We start from the raw sequence: 23,228 nt of genomic DNA on the forward strand, positions 1-23,228 counted from the left end.
CTGCATACCAAGTCCCGAAGTACTTGATTTTTTAAAAATGTATTAACTTTGTTAAACTCTTATTAATTGTAATAATTTGTCTACAAGTTGTTTTGTATTTGTCATGTGTATACATATTTATACCATCCGTGACAAGAATATCTTTAAAACACTTTATTTGTATTCATGTAATTGTGTGTGAGTGTGCTGAGGTCTGCAGAGGCCAGAAGCAGATGGGATCCCTTGGAGCTGGAGTTCCAAGAGATTATGAACCTCTTGATGTGGGAGCTGGTAATTGAACTCTGGTCTTCTGGTCCCTCAGCAAACTGTCTGAACTTTTGAGCTAGGTCTCCAGTCCTCAGAAAAGGATAGTTTGTTTCTATTAGTCTTTAGTCCTTTTAGTTATTTTTTTATCCTATTTCCCTGAGTGAGGACCTTCAGGAGCACCATGGGGACATTGGACTCTCCAACACTAGGATGCCCTCTAGTGTCAGACAACAGCATTAGGGGTTTCTTTTCTAGTGGAAGGTAGATAGTAGGATGCTTCACCACTAGTGGCGAATAGGGTGCTGAGTTTTCTCTAGTAGCAATGCAGCTGCTGCGCCTCTTAGTTGCTAAGCAACCGCGTCGCCCTGAGCCCCTGGGCCAACAGCACGTGCTGTCTCTCCGCAAGGCGGGACTACATTCCCCACAATGCCGCGCGCAGTAGGCCCTGGCCGGAGAATGGGGGAAGGGTGGCCGGGAGGCGGAGCGGAAACCGGGAGTAGCGTCCCCGGGTGCCGAGCGCTCTCGGTCCTACCTCCGTCCTGGCCCGCAGGCTGTTGCGGCGCCGCTAACGCCCTCCCGTGGCGGGCTGTGGCTGTACTTCCAGTTTGTGAGCCCCGCGGCGGCGGCCCGCGTGATTGAAAGGAAACCAGCAGGCCAGGTCAGACGGAGGAGATTGGGGAGGCGGGAGGCGGTGTCCCTGCGGCCCCGGCTTTGCTACTTTGACAGCCTCGACCGCCGGGCCGGGCTCCGCGGTGCTCTGCGGGGATGGGCAGTCTCTGCGGCCGCGCTCATTTGTGCTCCACTCTTGACAGCTCAATTCTCTCGTTAGGAGAAGGACGTGAAATGCCCATTAAACCTGCCAAACTCTTCTCCTGGGAGGCTGGGGAGGAACTTTATCTGCTGTAGGTACAGGCGGTGGCAATTGAATGGCCAGGCAGCCAGGATTCGAACCCCTGGCGTCCCTCTGCCTGCTGCTTCATTCAGGCTAAGCAATGGCTCCAAGCCGATGTGTTTCATCCAGCAGATGGAGATCTCATACAGTTTTAAGTTGTTAGATTTATGGATAATAAGCTATTACACCTTGAGTTTTTCATTTGATGAAAAGATGTTTTGAATGTGATTCGAAGTGTGTGGACTTTTGGTTAATCACTAGGTTGTGTGTTCAGTTTATATTTTTACTTCTTACATGCAGAGAATTCCTTAAGATATGCTGGCTTCTTAATTTCCGCCCCTTTAAGATGGCTGAGAATGTTCTAAGGAAATTGATGACTCTGCTTTCCTGGGGATCAGCTCTGTATATAACTGTACAAGGACTCACCTCCCCCACCTCCCTAGCCTGGTCCCATAGGAAACCCTTAAAAGGAGATTAAAGGCTTTGTCCGTCAGATCCTTTGCAGCTTTGCCCTATGTCAACTTTCTGTACTGTTTCTAATGGTTCAGTCGTTTCTCTCCTCCCCACTCCCCTTCTCTCATTTTCTAGACAGGATTTCTCTGTGTAGCCCTGGCTGTCCTGGAACTCACTCAGTAGACCAGAAAACTATAAATCCCCTTACGCATTTATTCGTGACCAGGCTGGCCTCAAACTCAAGAGATCCTCCTGCCTCCGCCTCCCTAGTGCTGGGATTAAAGGTGTGCGCCACCATCACCTGACACCCACTTAGGATTTCTGTTCCCAGGTTATAGTTTTTGTCTGGAGACACATTGAGTGAATGCAGTAAATCTGATCAGGAACGACTTCAACGTGTTCAGGTTCTGTCAGTTGTTTTTACCCTTGCTTTCTCAATGTTATTGACATTGGGTTTTCAAGGAAAGCTTTATAAAACTTTAACTGAATTTCATTTTTATTTAACGTGTATGCCCTGTATGTACTATTTTGAGTCGAGACATGATGATTTATGTGACTGTGTGATATCTTTAGGGAAAGGGGAGCCTTCTAATGATTGCTAGAACAGTAGCAGTTAATAATTGTGGAAGGGGGCATACGCATGCAAACATTTCTGATTAACCTTAAAACGTGCGGCAGAAACACTCATTTTGAAGAAAATGTCTCTCCTTGGTGTTATGAGTGCAGTAGAGGAGAAGGTGAGAACCGCAGCCTTGGTTCTTGTCCTGTTCTGCCACCATCCGCATGACCTTAGCTCTGCTTTCTCTGCAGTTCTCCTTTCCCCGTGTCTACAGTAATGAACAGATCGATTCGTCTATCTCAGACTTCCAATGCTAAGGATCTTGGAACATCCATTTTACTATAGCGGAAAACTATAAATCCCCTTACACATTTATTCGTGTCCTTGTTCCCTGCCCTTTACGTTTTACAGTTCTTTCCTTCCACCCTGATAAAAAGGGATTCTCGTGGAAGAGCTAGGAAGCTGCAGAAATCATGATCCCTACCAACCAGCATCGGCTCTGCGAGCTGCGGCTCCTTTTCCTTCCATCCTAGTGGTCCTGGGTACCTCTTGCCTGTGCACTCTTAGCTTCTGGTCTCACTTCTCTAACCCGTTTTCATTTTTCCTTTTCATAAATTCATCTGCTTCAGCCATTGTTTTCTCTCTGGTCTCTTTATGTAGAAGGCCCCTGGCAGGGGTGCCCTGTGCTAGCCCGTTCATCTGGAAAGAGGTGTAGGGCCATATGACACAAGCTATGATTGGCTAAGGCTCTGAGCAGCTCAGCCTGTGACCGAAATATCTGATGCTGCATAATGTGGTTTTAGATTAAACACTCTCTACAGCACAGTGATAAAGCACTCTTCTTTTGATATAGTGCTTCCTGTTTTCAATCCCAGCCTTACTTTACCCCCACCCCTATCTCACCATAGCTCTGGCTGGACTGGAACTCGCTGTGTAGACTGGTCTTCAACTCACTGAGCTCTAACTGCTTCTGCCTGCCTCATGCTGGAATTAAAGCCCTGTGCCATCAGGCAAGAGTACTTTAGTGTACTTTATTCTCTCTCTCTCTCTCTTTTTTTTTTTTTTTTTTTTGGTTTTTTGAGACAGGGTTTCTCTGTATAGCCCTGGCTGTCCTGGAGCTCACTTTGTAGACCAGGCTGGCCTCGAACTCAGAAATCCGCCTGCCTCTGCCTCCTGAGTGCTGGAATTAAAGGCGTGCGCCACCACCACGCCCGGCTTTATTCTCTCTTTTAAGATCTATTTTTATAATTGTTACCGCTGTTGCTTCTCTTCCCCAAGATGCCATCTGAAAATGTTAAGATATCTCTGTGTCACCTTAGTAGGAACTCTTGTGTAGCTTTCTTCAAGGCAGTAGATTTTATTTATTTATTTTTCAACCTTTAGTTCTTAGCACTGTGGATTGAACTCAGTAGCTACATACCCCCAGGCCTAAGCATCTTCAAGTTTAGGCCTAATTATAGAGTTGGTAGCTGTTGCCTGTGTTAATTCTTTTCCACCAGATATTTGCTTCAGGCAGTATTATGTAGAGAAAATATTTTAGGAATGGACAGTTTCCAGAAATTCCATTCCAGGGCCAAGTCTGGTGTGTGTGTGTCTGTGTGTGTAGGGCTTAGTTCTGCATCTTGCATTGGAGAGAGCTATGTGTACTTCTGACTGTTGGTGAACATACCATATCTTTTTTATACTCTACATATGCCTCTATGGCTGTGAAGTCCTTTGGAGACAACAGGCGGGTGTGATGCTTATAGCACCTTAGGCTGAGTGCCGGCAGCTCTGCTTTTGGCTGCTGCTGCCGCTGCCACCTCTGTTAGATATTATTCATAACAGCACAGAATGTAGCACTGAATCAAGGTGAAATGGGTTTTGAATGAGAGATTTGAAGGTAGGATTAGCCATCTGTTAATGTTTTTAACATTACAGTTGCTATTACAATGCTTTCGTTAAAAAAATATGGAAATACTTTGTAACGGGCAGTTTAAAAGGAACTTGTTTTTAAAAATACTTTTAAAAACTGAAACTCAGCAAGAAATCTTTATCTGTAGATTTCATGGACATGCCTGCATGCCTGTATGTAGAAATAAATGTACCCAGAAAAAGTGCAAAATAGTCTGTAGTCTGTACATTTTTCTCTGATGATTTCTGCTTTATTTTTTAAAACATTGCTAATTGCAAATGATCTGTTTTGTTCCCTGCTTTTGGGAAGCAGTGGGGCCCTGAGCTGAGAGTTAGGATGTTTTGAATGTCCTGACTCTGTGCTCTTCTTCCTTCTTTTCTATAATTCTAGTTTAAGTATTTCGTGGTTAGTTGTCTTTCTTTTGTTCTAGCAATAAAGCTGGCCTAACAGGTTTATCTTTTGGTTTGGGGCTAGGGAGAAACCACTGAAATGTTGCTTAACTACTTGGCTATTTGCATGGCATACTGCTTGGTGAGATGTGTGAGAGAGAGCTTTGAACACTGCAGTCTTTTAAAGCAGCAGTTCTCAACCTGGGGCTTGTGACCTCCAGAAGGGTAGCATATCAGTTGTTTACATTATGAGTCATAACAGTAGCAAGGTTACAGTTATGAAGTAACAATACAATAATCTTACGGTTGGGGGTCACCACAACATGAGAATTGTATTAAAGGGTTGCAGCATTAGGAAGGTTGAGAATCACAGCTTTAAAGTTTTTTGTTTGTTTGTTTTTGTTGTTTTAAAGTCAGGGTCTCATTGTGTAGCCCTGGCTGCCCTCAAACTCAGATCTTGCTCCTGTCTCTTGAGTACTGGATACAGGCATGCGCCACTATACCTGCCTCCTGTAAAGATTTTATAAGTTGGAGTGTCAATAATAAACCCTGTAACAAATAGAGAAATTTAGAAAAAAACTTCTGCCAGTCTTTGCTGTCTGATGTCTGTACTCCTTAGGGAATGTATTTTTCAGAGTTTGACACATTGTGCTTAAAATACCTCGTAACAGGTTTTTCTCTGTTAACATTCTTGGAATTGTTCCCTAGACTTTGTTTTGCACCCCACTTCCTCTTAATCCTCTTCCTATTAGAAAATACAAGTTCAGTGCTTTCCTGTTTGTAAAGATCATCACATCAGGTCATTATTGATCCTGTATGTTACACAGATAGCCTGACAAGCTCCTAAGAAATGGGACATTAGGCCTTTCTTTGCCTGGGGTTTCTTTGCTATTTGTGAGGGGAAATGTCTTTTTTCTATCAGAGGTGGACAACTTACTGAGGGCCAAAATTCTGCAAATCTCCCACACCTCTCATCTCTCCCACCTTGTGAAATTTTTATGCAAATCGTTTACTTTCTCCATATTTGTTTATACAAAGACAGCCCCTCCCCAACCCTCCAGAATTTGACAGCCTGGGGCAGCAGACTCCTTCCCTCTTTCTTTCATTCTCTTTGAGATGACTGTGAGATTGGATGCCAGCTGATGTGGAAAAAGATGCAGGCATCACCTGTGTCAGAATGGAAGCCGGAGCTTGCTAGCCTGGTTTGGGTTCTTAGTGAATTGGCTTTTGCAAGAAGGAATAGCTTTGCGAGGCTGCTTTCTCTTTGATCCTGTGTTTACTTGTGGGATATAGATATATTCTTTTCTTTACTTTGATTTGTCTAGACAAGGCCTTATTAGGGCTTGTGAGTCCTTTCCTGCTTATTTGCTTGTAGCCTGTAGTTTCTACTATCCCACTTTAAGCTCTGGGTAGACTGTTCTATCAACCTCCCCCCCCACCCTGGAGCCACCCTGGATCCACCAAAACACACACACACACACACACACACACACATAACTTATTTTTAATATGCTTTAGCTCAATAGCTAGGTTCTTCTAAGCCTTTCTTAAGGCTTAAGAAGGCTAGCACACCCTTCTGTTCACTCCCAGCTCAGCACCCTAAATCTGCCCTCAGCTTAGTTGTGTTTGTAATCTCTCGCCTGCTACCCCAGGCTCACTTGGGGAAGCAGCCAGTGACCACTCTGGCTAGTGGCTCACATGGCTAGTGGCTCTTTCTCCCTCTGAAGCATGGCAAATCCTTTTCTCCTCTCCTGCATCTGCTAACCTGCCTGTGGGAAAACTGGAAGTCCCACCTCTTCTACCCAACCATTGGCTGCTAGCATCTTTATTGATCGATCAAGAACCAATTGGGGAACAGGACCTTCAGTGTTCATTCCCAGTCAGAGCATCAAAACCACCCCCTGCATTTGCCTGGGTTTGTTTGTTTGTTTTGTTTTGTTTTTAAGATTTATTTTGCACTCGAGTGTGTGTGTGTGTGTGTGTGTGTGTGTGTGTGTTTTCCATCCATGTTCATGGTGGCCAGAAGATGGCTTCAAATTTCCTGTAGCTAGAGTTACAAGTAGTGAGCCATCATGGATGGCTGGGACTTGAACTCCTTTCCTCAGAAAAAAAGCAGCAAGTGCTCTTAAAATCATCTCTCCAGTTCTGCTATTTGCTTGGAGAGAGAGAGAGAGAGAGAGAGAGAGAGAGAGAGAGAGAGAGAGAGAGAGAGGAAGAAGAAGAAGAAGAAGAAGAAGAAGAAGAGGAGGAGGAGGAGGAGGGGAGGGGAGGGGAGGGGAGGGGAAGGGAGAGCAGTTTCCTTCAAGATTCTGGTCAGAAATAAATGTTAATAGTTTTAGTCGGTAAGAAATTGGGACCAGATTTTGTAGTTGGCAGACCAATTGCTAACCTCTCTGAGGGATTACCTTAGCCCATACCTCATACAGACTTCATCATACCCAGCCTCTGTTTCTGTTTATTCAGAGCAGTGCCTTATTAATTGTCTCACTTCTGCTAAGGCATGGTCTTCAGGAAAACAGGAATCCTACTTCCACCTTTCACACTGCCAATTCCTGACACATAGTAGGTGCTTTAATAGATAATGTGAATGAATGGATGAACAGATGAATGAATAAACCAAGCTCCTTCACACATTAAATGAAACTGCACATAGTATGTCTAGATGTTTATTTCCCTCTGATTTTTTTCTATTTCCTTTTTGGATTTTCTGCAGTTGGGAACTTTCCCATAGGAATGTTTCGAAGGTTATTTTACACACACACACACAATAATGGGGATAATGATGGAAATAGTTATAACATATAGTTTTATGCTCTATACACCTTTGCTCAGGGAAGTAGCCATGCTACCAGCCCCCTCTCAGCTTCCCTTGAATCCATGGCTAAAAGACACAGACACATAGTTGTTCAATTTCAATTTGCCTTCTTGGCACAATTGTTGGGCACTACTATCTCCTGCCTGGAAAAGCATGCTCTTACCAGTCTCTTATCTCTGTCTCTCCCACATACCCTAAACTTCAGTTGCTAAATTCCCCTAATCCCCCTCCTATAGGAGCGGCCTGTGTGCCACTCTGTTTTGAGATCTTACATGGTTCTTAGTTCTTCTCTCTCCAAAGCATGTTGGACGCCTCCTCCTCTTTCCTTGAGTCCTCTGTCTGCCTCTAGGGACCTGGAGGTCCATCCGTCCCTTCCTCCCAGCAATTGGCCCATGGCGTCCTTTACTGACAGATCAAGAACCAATTGGGGACCAGGACCTTAGCATCAGAGCTGCTCCTACAAATAGTGACAGTAATCGGAGGAAAAAAAGATAATTTTAGATTGCTGTAATTTTGGCTAGCAGAAGACTGTTGTATGATGGTGGCCCAGAAATTCTGAGTGATAGCCTGTCAGGTTGCTAGGTAGTGACTCTAGGCTTTGAGAGGGCCAGTACTTGAAACATAAAAGAGAATGGCAGTGTCAAAGTACAGGTTCTGTTGTCATTTGAAGCTTCGGACACCATACAGAAAAGCACATTGAGTCCTCTAAAATGGAAACTTCTAGTTCTTTGGAAAGTTAAGTTATGTCAACTGATGGTTTGCTGGTGCACACAGGTGAAAGGAGTGTTAGTAAATTACTGTTAATTGCTGAAAGTTCAAACTCCCTGTCACATCTTGCTAAAGTAAACATGTGAAAGATACAGGTGAAAGGATGTTTTGTTATAGCAAACACTTGAAAGGATGATTGACGAAGGAGTATAAATATGACCCCACAGACAGTGGGAGATGAGCACTGAGCTTGGGTTTGGTTTGTTCCACCTCATTATTCTTTGATAAACACACATGTATTGGTTCACCTTACATAGCATTGTTGAATTCAACTTGTGTTAATGCCACCACTGAGAGAAACTCAAGAACTGCTTGTGAGGTTCCTGTGGCAGCTTTCAGCTTCAGCAACCTTGTTGCCTCAGGCCTGTTGGCAAGCCCGGTGGTTTCTTCAGGATTGAACTATAGCTGCCTAGTGTCTGCTTGCCGAGAGGACTGGACCAAAGCTGTTGGTTTGTGCCTGGTGTCTGCCTACCTAGAGGACTGATCTGCAGTTGCTAAGTCATATTTGTTTTATGCTACGGGAATGAACTGCTGCCAAAGAAAACCAGGCTCACCCTCAAAGAACTATTGCTGAACAGGTCCACTTCTCCCATATCCTACTAACTTGTCTCTTTTACTACCTCTGCTGGGTGGTGGGATAGAGGAGTGGTTGAGTCCTTAATAAAGTAGGTTGCAAAAATGTATGCCTATAGTCCTATTTTTTTCCTAATTGAGGCTAATAATTGTTCCTTCTGTAATCACTGAAGGAATATAAATAAATTACTGTTAGTTGCTGAAAGTTTAAACTCCTTGTCTGTCCATCTTTCTCTATGAAAGCATCCGTGTAACTCCCAGTGGACAGAAATGTGTACTCATATTGATACTGAAGTGGTTCAGTAGAGTTGGCTTTTCACCTTTATGCTTGCCTAGTAAGAGTGGGGACTTGGCCACTCTGGCAGTAAGAACTTGTGTTCTGGTAAAGGTCACAGATTTCTACCTCCCTCAAGCACCAGGATTCTGATGTCACACAAAATGATCTGATTTATAACTCAGAATTTACAATGCCTCCCCTGCAAATCTTGTTGCTGCTTCATTTCATGAAGAGATCTGATAGTCTGGGCAGGATTCTTCTCTCACTTTGCTGTACATTGAGGACTAACCTAGTGTTCTTTTTAAAATATTGGTAGCCGCAGACATGGTAGCACACATCTGTAATCCCAGCCCTTGTAAAGGCTGAGAAGCAAGATGATGGAGGCCACGGAAGTCCATATTATAACCCTGTCGTAAAGCAATGGCAACTGTAAAACTAGCCATACCGATGCTGTCTGGGAGCATAGCTCAGCGGTAGGGAGAATGTTTGCCCGCCGTCTAGGAATGCTCACCAACACATCATTAAAAACCGAGACAAGAACAAAGATGGAGCTTGGTTCCCATCCCCATTCTCATTTAATTGGTGTAGGGTGTGATTTGGTTCTGGGATTATAAGAATCTTGCTAGGTGAGTTTTTGGTAAAATATTGCCTGAGAAAGAACAGTGGAGATGTGTACCTTTAAAGACCTAGTTACTTCTTCCTACGTTGCTTGGCGTGGCTTGTGGTTGTCAGGCGAATTCTCAGGTCTTGGCATCCATCAGGGAACTGTCTTGGAGGCTGGAACTTTCAACCCTTGGTCAGGCCTAAGCTGGCTCCTGGGCGTCTTTTTAACTCGGGGGTTCTGGGGTGTTCCTTTTTCTTTGTGTTGTCCATGCCATGCTACTTTATTCCTTGATGTCCTTTCGGAGTCCTAGTGTAGAGTGGGATCCATGCTCTCAGCCTCTCAGACTTTTGTTATTCCCAAGACATTCTTTTCTGTTTCTCAACTTAGTGTTTATTAGCTGTGCAGCACAGTGGGTTTTGTCGACACTCCGTACATGGAACAGAGTAGCGGAGAATGCCCTTTGTAGCGTGAAATATTAAAAATCCAAATCCACACTACGGCCAGCTATGCACTGACCACTGGTCTTGGTCTGTGTTCTGGTCGGCAAACAGACCGAGACCACATTATTCCTTCTAGCCAGGGCCTGTCTCACCCAGGCTGGCTCTGCCTGTCTGGAGCTCTGGAGTCGCTCTCTCCACCTGGCTCACTAAGTTCCCACAGCTGGCTGCTGCCACCCCCACCCCACGCTTCCAAATTCCTGAGGCTGGCTAGGATGCATGCTTGTACACCCAAGATCTGCCGCCTTTACCTTCTCTCTCTGGAACCCAGATGAGTGACTGTGTGAAGGAAAACATCACACAATCTTAGTTTAAAATCAACAGGTAACGCAATTGCTGGGCGTGGAACCTAGCACCCTAATTTTATAATCTAACCTATGTTATAAATCCTCCAGTAGCTGATCCACTCTGACAACCTCTGTCTTCCTACATTGTGCCTGCCTCCCTTGCTCCTACAGTCCAGAAGGAAGTCTCTTTCTCCTGCGTTCCCTCTTTCTAACACAGAAGTCCTGCCACCTTCTCGCCCAGTGATTTAGTTCTTGTCGTCTTTTTTTCTTTTTTTTAAGATTTATTTATTTATTATATGTAAGTACACTGTAGCTGTCTTCAGACACACCAGAAGAGGGCGTCAGATCTCATTATGGATGGTTGTGAGCCACCATGTGGTTGCTGGGATTTGAATTTAGGACCTTTGGAAGAGCAGTCAGTGCTCTTACCCACTGAGCCATCTCACCATCTTTATTATCTAACCAGTTAGGGAAAATTTCCACAACAGCCCTTCATCACATTTACTCCATCTATTATACTTTCTTTGCCCTCTCTCTTTTTTTCTTTTTTCAAATTGTTCCCCCTTTTGTTTCTTTCTTTTAAAGTTAACTATCACCTACCAGGGAGAAAACAACACTTTGTGAGACTGGCCTGTTCCACTTAATGATGATTTCCAGTTCCATCAAGTTTCCTGTAAGTGACATAAACTTGGTTTTGTGTGTGTGTCTGAATAAAACATCTACTGTGTGCATCTAACACATTGGCAAACACTTTGCATAATAAATGGCTTCGTATTACTGTGAGAAATCAGAGGAGACACCACCAAATTTCCTTATCATTATTGTGTGTGTCCAAACCCCTGACTCCCCATTGAGGTTCATTCTGTTAGAGGCTGAGCATTGTCAAGAGTAGAAATACATGTAGAAGAATGCATTAGATCCATATTTGTCACCCTGCATAAAACTAAGACCAAGTGGATCCAAGACCTCAACAAAGAACCAGATACACTAAATCTAATAGAAGAGAAAGTGGGAAAGTGCCTTGAATGCATTGGTACAGGAGACAAATGCCTGAACAGAACATCATTAGCTCAGGCACTAAGGTCAACAATTAATAAATGGGACTTTGTTGAGCCGAAAAGCTTCTGCAAGGCTAAGGACACCATCAGTAGGACAAAACGGCAGCCTACAGATTGGGAAAAGATCTTTACCACCCCTACATCTGACAGAGGGCTACTATCCAAAATATATAAAGAACTCAAGAAATTAGGCTCCAACAAACCAAATAATCCAATTAAAAAATGGGGTATAGAGCTATACAGAGATTCTCAATAGAGGAATCTCTAATAACTGAGAAACACTTAATGTTCAACATCCTTAGTCTTCAGGGAAATGCAAATCAAAACTCTGAGATTCTACCTTACACCAATCAGAGTGGCCAATATCGAAAATTCAGGGCATAGCACATGCTGGCAAGGATGTGGAGCAAGGGGAACCCTCCTCTATTGCTGGTGGGAGTGAAGACTTGTACAACCACTCTGGAAATCAATTTGGTGGTTTCTCAGAAAATTGGGAATAGATCTACCTAAGGACCTAGCTATACCATTCCTGGGTATGTAACCAGAAGATGCTCCACTATACCACAAGGACACTTGCTCAATTATGCTCATAGTAGCTTTATTTGTAATAGCCAGAAGTAGAAAAACAAAACAAAACAAAACACCTCAAATGTCCTTCAACTGAAGAATGGATAAAGAAAATGTGATTTATTTACACAGTGGAATATAATTCAGCTATTAAAAACAATGACATTATGAAATTTGTAGGCAAATGGATGGAACTAGAAAATATCCTGAGTGAGGTAACATGGACACAAAAGGATGTGTGTGGTATTTACTCACTAATAAATGGGTATTAGCCGTATAGTGCAGGATACCCATGCTATAATCCACAGACCCAAAGAAGCTAACAAGGAGGGCCCAAGGGAGGATGCTTGAATCTCAGAAGGGGAATAAAATAATCAGTGGGGGTGGGAGGAGGGTGGGATCTGGGTGGCAGAGGGAATGGGGAGGGGTATGGGGGTGGACAGGAGTTTGGGTGTAGGGAGAGCCTGGGAGAGAGGACTCCCAGATACTGAATCACCAACCAAAGAGTCCATGGGCTGGACTAGAACCTCCACTTCTGCACATATGTAGCAGAAATACAGCTTGGTTTTCATGTGGGTCCCTCAATAACTGGAGCGGGGGCTGTCCCTGACTATTGTCTGCCTATGGATCCAGTTCCCCTAACTGGGCTGCCTTGTCTGGCCTCAGTGGGAGAGGATGTGCCTAGTCCTTCAGTGACTTGATGGCCAGGGTAAGTGCCTCCCCCTCCTCAGAGGAGAAGGGAGGAGGTGTGGAGGGAGGGGCTGTGTGAGGGGGATACTAGGAGGAGTGGGGGAGTGGGTGCTGCCATCAGGATGTAAAGTGGATAAATAAATTAGTGTGTGTGTGGGGGAAAGAGTAGACATAACTCCTGATGAAGAAACTAGAATCTGTGGCCTGGGTGGAGATCTACCATTCTAGTTGGGCATGGCCAAGGAGCCTAGGAAGCCACGTTTACTGTAAGGCATGGTAAAGAGATAGGTGTAGTAATTAGTCCTTCAGTGTGACATTGTACCTGTCTTTCCCAAGGTCACCCCTTGAGCATTAGCTCGGCAGGCCACAGCTTCCTGAACCAGCTGGCTGCTCTGAATCAGTCAGAAAACTCTCACATCTCCTTTCTGTTCTCTCCATTTTCTCTTAACACTTTGAATCTTTTGTGCTTTCATACTCTCCTTAAGCCCATCCCATTCCCCCCCCCTCCCCCAGTCATACTGCTGCTTGTCAGTTCTCTGTCTAGCTTTCATACTAGCTCAGATAAATCTGTCCACAGCTTGCCTGTCCTCAGGGGTTTCTGGTTAAATGCTAATAAAAGTGTCCTTGGACTTTCCTCTGGGTCTGTTTTTAAAATCTCTTATTAATACAATTAAGAGCCCTGAGAGGAGACCTGGATTTTGCCCATATCAGTACTGAGCAGATAGATACTCTGTAGCGTTCATGTTGGAACGTTCCTGCCTTTATGAAGGTCTCTTTTCTGACCAGTGGTGAAGTCAGATCTTGTATTTAGTCATCTGGGATTGAGTAACTTATTGAGAGGTTTTTGGTTTTTTTTTTTTGTTTTGTTTTGTTTTTTTTCCTTTTTCCTTAATTGGGAAACGGTAAAAGATTTCTCAACGTGCAGCATCCGGAAGTGAATTCAAAACCAAATGTGTATTGAACCCAAGGTGTTTGTGGCTGTGTTTATCCTGTGCTGCATCACGTGGCTTCACTGTAGCCTTGGTTCTGAACACACAGCCAGCCACTCTGCTCCGCACTTATCCTCATGTCCTCTGCTGTTTTAAACCCGGCTCGTAGTTACGCCCCTTGCGTGTTATATATCGCTGTGTTTTCACTGTGCACACAGATTTTCTGCCCGTACAGTTTACCTATGGAAAACAGGGGCTTTGCCGCTTTCCTACTGCCGGTCCTCGGCACACAGTGTATGGTTGATATGCCTTCTCTCTCTTCTCCTTCCCTCTCTTTCTTAGCTGTCATTTAACTCTTCATCTGCCAGAAACACCTAGCTCGCCGTGTTCTCAGTTCTCCAGTGATGTCACATTTCTGGCTCTGTCGTCATGCCGACTTATCTTTTGAACTAACTGGAGAGTCCCAGTGTTCTTTCCAGAGGGTGCTAGGGATACACAGTTTAATCTGCAGCTTTGTTATACATATGTGAGGAACTGGATTTGTGTCAGTTTAAGGCCAGCTTTGATTTGATGTATGTCGTGAGTCCCAGACCATCCATAGGATGCATAGCTTGTCTCCGATAAACACAAAATCTAAAGCATCTCTTCTAGAAAGCACATTTCTAGGGAAGAGCAACTATAGAGCATCCCTTGCACATAGCTCAGTATGTGCCGAATGAACGTTATAGTGTTCCGAAGGCTTTGGGTTGATGTGTTTGTCTTGCTGTGTAGCTGACACTGGCTTGACACTCCCATGCAGCCTCAGCTGCCTCGCCATGCTGCCTTCCCTCCCGTGTTCTGGGGTTGCCCATGTGTGCTCCTGCGCCTGCCTTGTTACCTTTACATTACTGTATTATATTCATTTAGTTGTAGTCTCAAAGTAGGCTTTATTTGGTTTTGTTATTTCCTAGTAGGTGGATTAAATTCGGCATGTATATTTGTTCGCACTGCAGAAATGAAAGCACCCCTAAAGTCTATTTTTAGCAAGCTAGCTATGAAGTAGTCATGGGAAATGCACTATAGATTTTTACTTGGAATATTGCCCTCCCCCTCCGGCCCCTGTGATGAAACCAGAGCTTTATCTCCTGAGCATTTAGGTGGTTTATAAACATTAATCTTTATATTCTGACTCTTTCCAAGTTCTGTGATTTGTAACCTTGCACTTGATTCCTTCCTGTTTCAGGGTGGATTCTTCATAGGCTTAGTGCAGTCTTATTCGTAATATCATCATCTAGTGGCACCTTCCATTCATGTGTCAGCACACATCTTATTATGGGAATTCTGCTAGCAGCTGTTTTGATTTTCCGTCTTTGCTTTTTTCATCATTTCTCACTTTTATTTTGACAGGCCTGTTTCTGTTCCCTTTAGGAATCGCCTTTGTGTTGAAGTTGGTGGCCATGTTTGAACAGACAGAATTAGAATCTTGTATTGTCTGTCAACCTTATCAATGGCTTTAGTGACAGATGACAAGTCACTCAACTATATGACTATGGTGGCATATTTTTTCAGCTATTAACAGATTTATATTTATTTCTAGTTTAGTTTTGAAAAGATATGAAATTTACTGGGCAGTGGTGGCATACGCCTTTAATCCCAGCATTTGGGAGGTTGAAAAACCAAAAAAAAAAAAAAAAAAAAAAAAAGGAAAAGGTATGAAATGGAACTGATAAATGACCAGGGAACTTGTTAGGTGGCAGAGAACTCTGTCACGGAGGGTGGCAGTGGCACATCAGAAGCCGGCGCTGTCCTTGTCCATCCTGGTTCAGGTGGCACTGACTCTTTGCTCTTAATTTACAGTTGTGTGATGACAGACGCAGCCCTGCTGAAGATGGACAGACGGCAGTAGTCAGCTGTTCCTCCTCTCTCCTCTCAAAAGACTTGATCGTTTGGTGTCTTGTTTCCAGCCACTGCTCCTCGATCAAGTCTGTCTGCTTCCTTCGTCAGACATGTTCCGTACAATCTCAAGGAAAAATATGTCCCAGAAGCTGAGCTTCCTGTTGTTGGTGTTCGGACTCATCTGGGGGCTGATGCTACTTCACTACACTTTGCAACAGCCGCGGCGGCAGAGCAGCGTCAAGCTTCGTGAGCAAATCCTAGATTTAAGCAAAAGATACGTGAAAGCTCTGGCGGAGGAGAGCAGGAGCACGGCGGATGTGGACAGCGGCGCGTCCATGGCAGGCTATGGTAAGAACCTGGCGATGTCTCCTGACTTCTCCTTCCCAGCCCAGTCCTGTGTAAATAACTTACAGGAGTTGAGCTCAGCAGCCACGTGTGCTCTTTATACATTGATTTAAAAAAAAAATTACAGGTGAATGTTTTCAAATGAAAAGTAGAGATATAGTACTGATATATTCTTCACTCAGATTTAAGTTATTAATATTTACATAAAATTCATTATATTTTAAGTACATTATATAAATTGACATTCATCTCTTTTATATATATATATATATATATATGGATATGGATATATATATATATATATATATATATGTATATATGCTATGGTATGTACATTTAAAATGAGTATGTAAGAGTATCATTGTATATATTGATTTTTTTTAACTCCTTAATATAAACATCAAATAGACAACATCTATTAAGTCCCAAGAAACAGGATTTACCTATAGTTCCAGCTTTACTTACTGCAACTCTCCCTCTCATAGCTTAGGCTCCTGTTGTTTCAAGTTTTCTGTTGCTGTTTTGGTTTGTGAGACAGGGTGTCTGTATGTAGTTCTGAGTTCCCTGGAACTCACCATGTAGACCAAGCTGTCCTTGTCACAGAGATCCACCTGCCTCCAGGCTTGGACCACACATCTGGCTTGTTTTAAGTTCTTTATGTGTGCCAGTCTTTTCCTTTTAGACGAGATGGGAAGCTAGGAAGTCGGAATGAAGCCTGTTCATTCGGTGCTGGGAATCAAATCCAGGGCCTTCACATGATGCCAGGCTAGCACACTGTCTTAATTAGGGTTTCATTGCTGTGAAAAGACATCATGACCAAGGCAACTTTTTTTTTGTTTTCGTTTTTTCGAGACAGGGTTTCTCTGTATAGCCCTGGCTGTCCTGGAACTCACTCTGTAGACCAGGCTGGCCTTGAACTCAGAAATCCACCTGCCTCTGCCTCCCAAGTGCTGGGATCAAAGGCGTGTGCCACTACCGCCCAGCAACCAAGGCAACTCTTACAAGGAAAACATTTAATTGGGCTGGCTTACAGGTTCAGAGGTTCAGTCCATTGTCATCATGGCAGGAAACATGCAGCATACAGGCAGACATGATGCTAGAGAAAGAGCTGAGAGTCCTACATCTTGACCTATAGGCAGCAGGAGACTGAGACACACTAGTTAGTCTTGAGCTAATAGAACTTCAAAGCCCATCGCTGCATTGACACACTTCCTCCACAAGGCCACAGCTATTCCAACAAGGCTACACCTCCTAATAGTGCCACTTCCTATGAGCCACACTTTCTCTCACCTGAGTCCTTAGGGACATTCCTATTCAAACCACTACACACTCTAAACCAAGCTATAGCCCTAGCCTGTCTTATTTATTTAATTATTTTATTTGAGGCAGAGTTTCATGTTTCTCAGGTTGGCCTTGAACTTACCTTGTAGTTGAATATGGCCTTGGACTTTTGTTTTTCCTTTATCTCCCTGGTACTGGATGACAGGCCTGTGCCATGACTTTTGATTTATGTGTTGTCAGACTTAGGGTTTTGTGCATACCAGGTGAGCACCTCACTAACTGAGCTGTGTGCCCAACTCTATTTGCTTGTAAACTAGGCTGACCTTGAGCTCAATATTTTCCTGTATCCTGAGTGCATTGGGATTGGGCTTCTGTAGTAAGTTTGTTGGTTGAGTGTTTGCTTGTTTTTGTTCAAGTCACCTTTTTTTTCTTTCAGCAGAGGTGTTTGCCTCTTGAGGAAAGGCCTAACAGCTAGGTCACAGTATGTCCCAAGGGCTGTGAGTTCAAGAGTGCAGTAATGCCATCCCAAGGCTGCTCTTACATTCGCTCTTCTGTAGGATTTCCTGAGCCTTGGAGGAGGAGATACAGATGCCCCATTTATGCTTTCCCTGTTAGAAAGAACAGGCAAGGCATGGTGGGGCACAGCTGTAGTTCCAGCATTAGGAAGGTGGACACGAGGCATGGTGGGGCACACCTGTAATCCCAGCATTAGGAAGGTAGGCACAAGGGGATTCCTGGGGCCTGCTGGCCAGCTCATCTAACTGGATTGGCAAATTCTAGTTAGGTACAGTGTGAGACTGTCTCAAAAATAAGTGAAGGCTGAGACTAAGTGGCTGTTGAATTGCTAAGCTATGAGAGTGCCAGCACTCTGAACCATGGATCCGTCTCTGCAGCCTCCTTGTTTTATCTTTCCATCAGCATTTCTTTGATTGTCAACCATTTTCCACTACTTCTTTCTGAAAATTTTAAAACTTTACATAAAATCGTGAACTTGCCATTTAATTATAATGTAATTCACTGTTATCACTTATATTCATAGAAGTGTGTGTATGCTTCACACTTTTTCTGATAGCACAGCTCCTAGCTATCAACTTTATCAGCTGCCGTTAGATGATTTTTCCTGGGGATCACAGACCAGGGGTGGACTGACTTTTTGGTTCAGGATCATCAACAACAACAACAAAATAACAGTATCAGTTGCCACTATTGAGTCCCTAATGTCTGTGAAAAGCCTATGAGACACGTGAAGGGCAAGTCACAAGAGAATGGTCCTTTTTTTTTTTTTCCCTAGCTAGGAAAACTGTAATAAAGCCCTCCACCTTCCACAGAGGTTAAGAATCTTTCTGGAAGAAATTAAAATTAGAACTAGGTGCAGGCCTGGGGCCCTGGCCAGGCCTCCTGAGTGTGCGGTGTCAGCAATAGTCACAGTATGTCTTTCTACAAGGTCAGAATTCATTCAGTGATAGTAAATTCACAGGTTTTGTTGGTTTTATTGACTGCAGTTTTCTAGATGGTTCCAGCTGTCCTGACAGTGAGGCCATGAGGTCTTTTATTCCAATCTTAATTGCTAATAATGCTCAGATCACATATTTCAAAAAAATCGGTTTATTATTGTTGTATGTGCGTTGTATAGCTGTGTGTATCATCAGGGTCGTGCTTTTGTGTGTGTGTGTGTGGGGGGGGGTGTTTGTGCACGCGTGCGAGCACGTAAGGCAGAAACAAGGTTTAGGAGTCAGTTCTCTCCTAATGTGGACCCTGGTGGGTTGAACTCACGTTCTCAGGCTTTTACAGCAGGAGTCTTACCCACAAGCCACCTTGCCTGCCCTCAGACCACACATCTCCCTTCACAATTGTGTGTAGTTTCAGAACAGCTACAAAAGGTTGATGACAGGGTTCGGAGAGGCCTCACTAAGTCCGAGGTGAGAGCTCATAGAAACTAGTCCCTGAAAATTAGACAAGCTCTGAGCCTCTCAGTGAGGAGCTGCAGAGAGGCCTGCTGAGGCGGAGCTGAGGAAGGAGCTGAGAAGCCACGGCCAGGTCCACAGGATTAGAGCATCAGTCAGGGTGCAGGGCGGCGTCTGGATGGATGGGCAGGGGTTTGATTAGGGCTCATCAAGCAGAGGGGACCCTGCTGAACTGAAGTGCTGTGGAGAGCTTGGAGTTCTCAGTCTGTTGCGGCAATCCTATACTGCTCTGTGCTCCTGGCTGGTCAGGTGTGCACCTGCCCGGGACCACACAGACACACAGACACACACAGACACACACACACACACACACAGACACACACAGACACACACACAGACACACACACACACAGACACACACACACACACAGACACACACACACACATAGACACACACACACACAGACACACAGACACACACACAGACACACACACACACACAGACACACACACACACACACAGACACACACACACAGACACACACAGACACACACACAGACACACACAGACACACACACAGACACACACAGACACACACACAGACACACACAGACACACACACAGACACACACAGACACACACACAGACACAGACACACAGACACAGACACACATACAGACACACACACACAACACACACACACACACACACACACACACACACAGACACACAGACACACACACAGACACACACACACACAGACACACACACACACAGACACACAGACACACACACAGACACACACACAGACACACACACACACACAGACACACACAGACACACACACACACAGACACACACACAGACACACACACAGACACACACACACACACACACACACACACAGACACAGACACACACACAGACACAGACACACACACACACACACACACACACACACACACAGACACACACACAGACACACACACACAGACACACACAGACACACACACAGACACACACACACACACACACACACACACACACACACACTCCAGTTATTCTTAAAATGCCTTGGCTAACTCAATGACTGGCCACTCCTAATCCTTCCCCTGCTACCCCAGACCCAGTTGGGAAAGTGGCCAGAAAACTCACGCGGTAGGTTGGCTTTTTTCCTGCTGTTACTGTGTTCCCTTCTTCCTCTGGAGTCCTCTGATTCTCTCTCTGCATCCTACCCGCTCAAGTTTCAGTGTCCCGCCCTATACTCAGCAATTGGCTACTGGCGTCTTTATTGATAGATCAAAATCCAATAGGGGGCAAAGACCTTCAGTATCAGTAACCACAGATTCCTGATCAAAGCTTCAGAACCGCCCTCTACATCCGTCCTGTCTTGCTAGAGTGGGATGGTTGCACCACAGGTGGGTGGGCCGTTGCCATGTCTCAGTGTTAAATGTCTCTCTGCCATCCTCCCAGGCGAGGATGCTGCATCCATCATGGGTCTGGGGTTTGCCCTCTTGTTCATATGGAGCATTTGCCAGTTAATGCTTCATGGTTAGTGCTGGCCAGGCAGTAGCACCTGCACACAAACACGAATGCAAAGCCCAAAGCCTCTGCATTTGTCCTCAGCATGGAGCCAGAGGCTGCTGGAGTAGCCTGGAGTAGGTCAGAGCAGGTCGCCGGCCCTGTGCCCTGGCTCCCCACCCCCGTTCCCCATGGAGCTTCAGGGTCTGGCTTTTATGGGGGTAATTTGCTTATGGGGCTCTCCTGTTCTGCCTTCACTAGTTCTCCACCTGCCTGGTCCAGCCTCCTTATACCTACTCAGCAACTCAGCGTCCCAGGAGATGACTCACTGGTAAGAGCGTTGGCTTCTCTTCCCGAGAACCCAGCAGCTCCCACATGGAGCTCACAGCTGTCTTTAACTCTAGCATGGAATCCACCACCCTCCTTGGCTTCTGGGCACTAGGCATATACATGGTACACAGACATACATGCAGACCAAGTGCCTATACACATAAAATAAATGTGTTTTTTAACAGTAAGAAACAGTCTAAATGTTAAATGTTGTTGCTTACAAAGGGACTGATGTTTTGAGCCAGACTTTCAATCCGATGCACGGCTCTCAGAAGTGGAGAGTTCTGGTGTGCTTGTAACTCTGCTGCTTTGGGTGTGGTGCTAGTGATGATCGGTATGAGACTTTCCCTGTTGGGCTCCAAGTATCTTTTCTGAAACACTTTTGCTTTCAGATATCCTGATAATTGTTTACCTCTTTCCCTTAAACTGTAAAGATGTAAACATTAAGTGCTCTATTGCTATTTAATATGATTGATTCCAATTTTTCCCCATAGCTGATCTGAAGAGAACGATTGCAGTCCTCTTAGATGACATTTTGCAGCGCTTGGTGAAGCTGGAGAGCAAAGTCGACTATATTGTTGTGAACGGTTCAGCCACCAACACTACCAATGGCACCAATGGGAATTTGGTGCCGGTAACGACCAACAAAAGGACGAGTGTTTCGGGCAGCGTCAGATAGCAGTGAAGGGCACCTTGCACGGCTACCACTGTGGATTCCATCCATCGCAGCGCACCTCTTAAACTGCTGCCTAGGACAGAGTAATACTTGACAATAAAAGCTCTACACATCTCCAAGGAGCTTGCTGGATTCATAGGATGTTAATTCTGTATATATAATCGCAGGCATTATTAGTTTGCTTTGACACAAAGCTCTTTAATGCTGTTCTGTATTCTTAACAGGAATTTGGTTAACAAGGTTGATATGGTAAGCAGGGAGGTCATCTCTGTACAGAGATCGAGAAACAAAAGCACCAGAAAGACATGGAGTCCTTTCTAGAAATACTTATCTAAGTATATAATATGTTTGTCAGATAAGTGGACAGTAACGTTGGACTCATTCTGTCACCCGCCCTCAGCAGTGTCCCTGTGAGTAGAAAATGTGCTTACTTCCAGAACTATATTTTGTTACTCAATTTGCGAGCAGAGAAAGGAAGTGTCATGTTGAAAATCATGTTTTGAAATAGACCCAAAGAATGTTTTCATTTGCACTATCCTTCAAAATTAACTGAAGGTTAATTGTATATTTTTAAAAATAGCATTTGTAAGAATATAATTTTGAAATGGGTAGCAGCCACTGTCCATAGCTAACCGTCAGGGGACAATTTAATAGAAATGGGAGTAATTGCTAATCTCATACTTTAAAATTTCTTACATATATTCTGCAGAATATAATAAATATTTTTATGATGAAATGAAAAATAAAATATGCATGATTTTTCACAATCATGGCTGTTGGTTTGAAAATGAATCTCAGTGTCACATGCCTGTAGCCATGGAACCAGGGAGGCTGGGACAGGAGAGCTGCAAGCTCAATGCTAGCCTGGGCAGCAGAGCAGACCCTATGTAAAAACCATTAGGAAAGTCCATCATTTCCATATTCTGGTAAGTGTTCTTCGGTTATTTTGGTGGAAGAAGGAAAGGGCTTGAGGACTTTAGCCAGATAGATGTATATAATAAATGTTATTTGTGCTGCACAGAAGTGCTTGGAAAATTAATGTGAGTTGATGTTATGTAAGTATATAAGGACCACTTTACAGAATTAAGAACATTAAAATATAAATTATGAAAATGGTTTATCTTTTTAGAGAAACAGCTACTGTATACAGCACAAGAAATCTTGACTTGGTTAATTCTAGTATAGAATAAAACATGTCTTTATTTAAATAGCCTTTGTAGCAAATCCAATTGCTATATAGTATTCTATATTTCGTAGTATTTATTCTATATAATAACTGCTTATGTGCAGCTAGCCTCTAGATTTAGAGTAAATTGAATTTAGTTTTTGATATTTTTCATTATTATAATGCTACCACAAAAGTAGCAGTGATTATAATATTTTGTTAAAATAAGTATAAGAAATATATTGTTTCATGAAAGATAACTTTCTGAAATGTCTTCCCTGTACCTTTATGTAAAGAAATGATGCCCCATTGCCCATAGATTCTGCAGTACCGTTCGGTCTCTGAGGAGTCCTGAGCATCTCTGATTTCATTGCTTTCAGGGATGAAATAAAATATATTGTTTATATTCACAATGGTTATTTTTGGTTTGGTTTGGTTTTGGTTTTCAGGATGGGTTTTTCTGTGTAACAGTCTTTGCTACCCTGGAGGTCACAGAGATCCACCTGCCTCTGCCTCCTGAGTGCTGGGATTAAAGGCGTGAGCCACCATGCCTAGCTTGTTGCATGTTTTTAAAAACAGCAGTCATGCATTTAACAAATGTCACGTGGTTTGTTCTTTTTCTTAAAGTGCTA

The 23,228-nt window shown here is 43.9% G+C and overlaps 1 protein-coding gene across 3 annotated transcripts; it reads left to right on the top strand.

Moving 5' to 3' along the window:
• Positions 1–692: 692 nt before the first annotated feature.
• Positions 693–23,011, top strand: Ccdc126 (coiled-coil domain containing 126). 3 transcript variants are annotated; one of them, XM_011241420.3, is made up of 4 exons: positions 693–904; positions 10,840–10,927; positions 15,335–15,721; positions 21,250–23,011. In XM_011241420.3, the coding sequence occupies exons 3-4, from the start codon at positions 15,484–15,486 to the stop codon at positions 21,432–21,434; spliced, it is 423 nt and encodes a 140-aa protein (XP_011239722.1). In that variant the 5' UTR covers positions 693–904; positions 10,840–10,927; positions 15,335–15,483; the 3' UTR covers positions 21,435–23,011. The 3 variants fall into 3 exon arrangements, with proteins under 3 accessions (XP_011239722.1, NP_001298041.1, NP_780307.1); NM_001311112.1 differs by lacking the exon at positions 10,840–10,927 and adding an exon at positions 20,687–20,756 and having other exon boundaries at positions 698–904; positions 21,250–23,009; NM_175098.6 differs by lacking the exon at positions 10,840–10,927 and having other exon boundaries at positions 698–904; positions 21,250–23,009.
• Positions 23,012–23,228: the final 217 nt, after the last annotated feature.

This window comes from Mus musculus, chromosome 6 (assembly GCF_000001635.26).
Source record: "Mus musculus strain C57BL/6J chromosome 6, GRCm38.p6 C57BL/6J".
NCBI lineage: Eukaryota > Metazoa > Chordata > Mammalia > Rodentia > Muridae > Mus > Mus musculus.

Coding starts and splice junctions, on each gene's coding strand:
- Ccdc126 (XM_011241420.3), top strand. CDS start 15,484: ATGTTCCGTACAATCTCAAGGAAAAATATGTCCCAGAAGCTGAGCTTC. Junction 15,722..21,249: donor CGCGTCCATGGCAGGCTATG/GTAAGAACCTGG, acceptor TTTTCCCCATAG/CTGATCTGAAGAGAACGATT.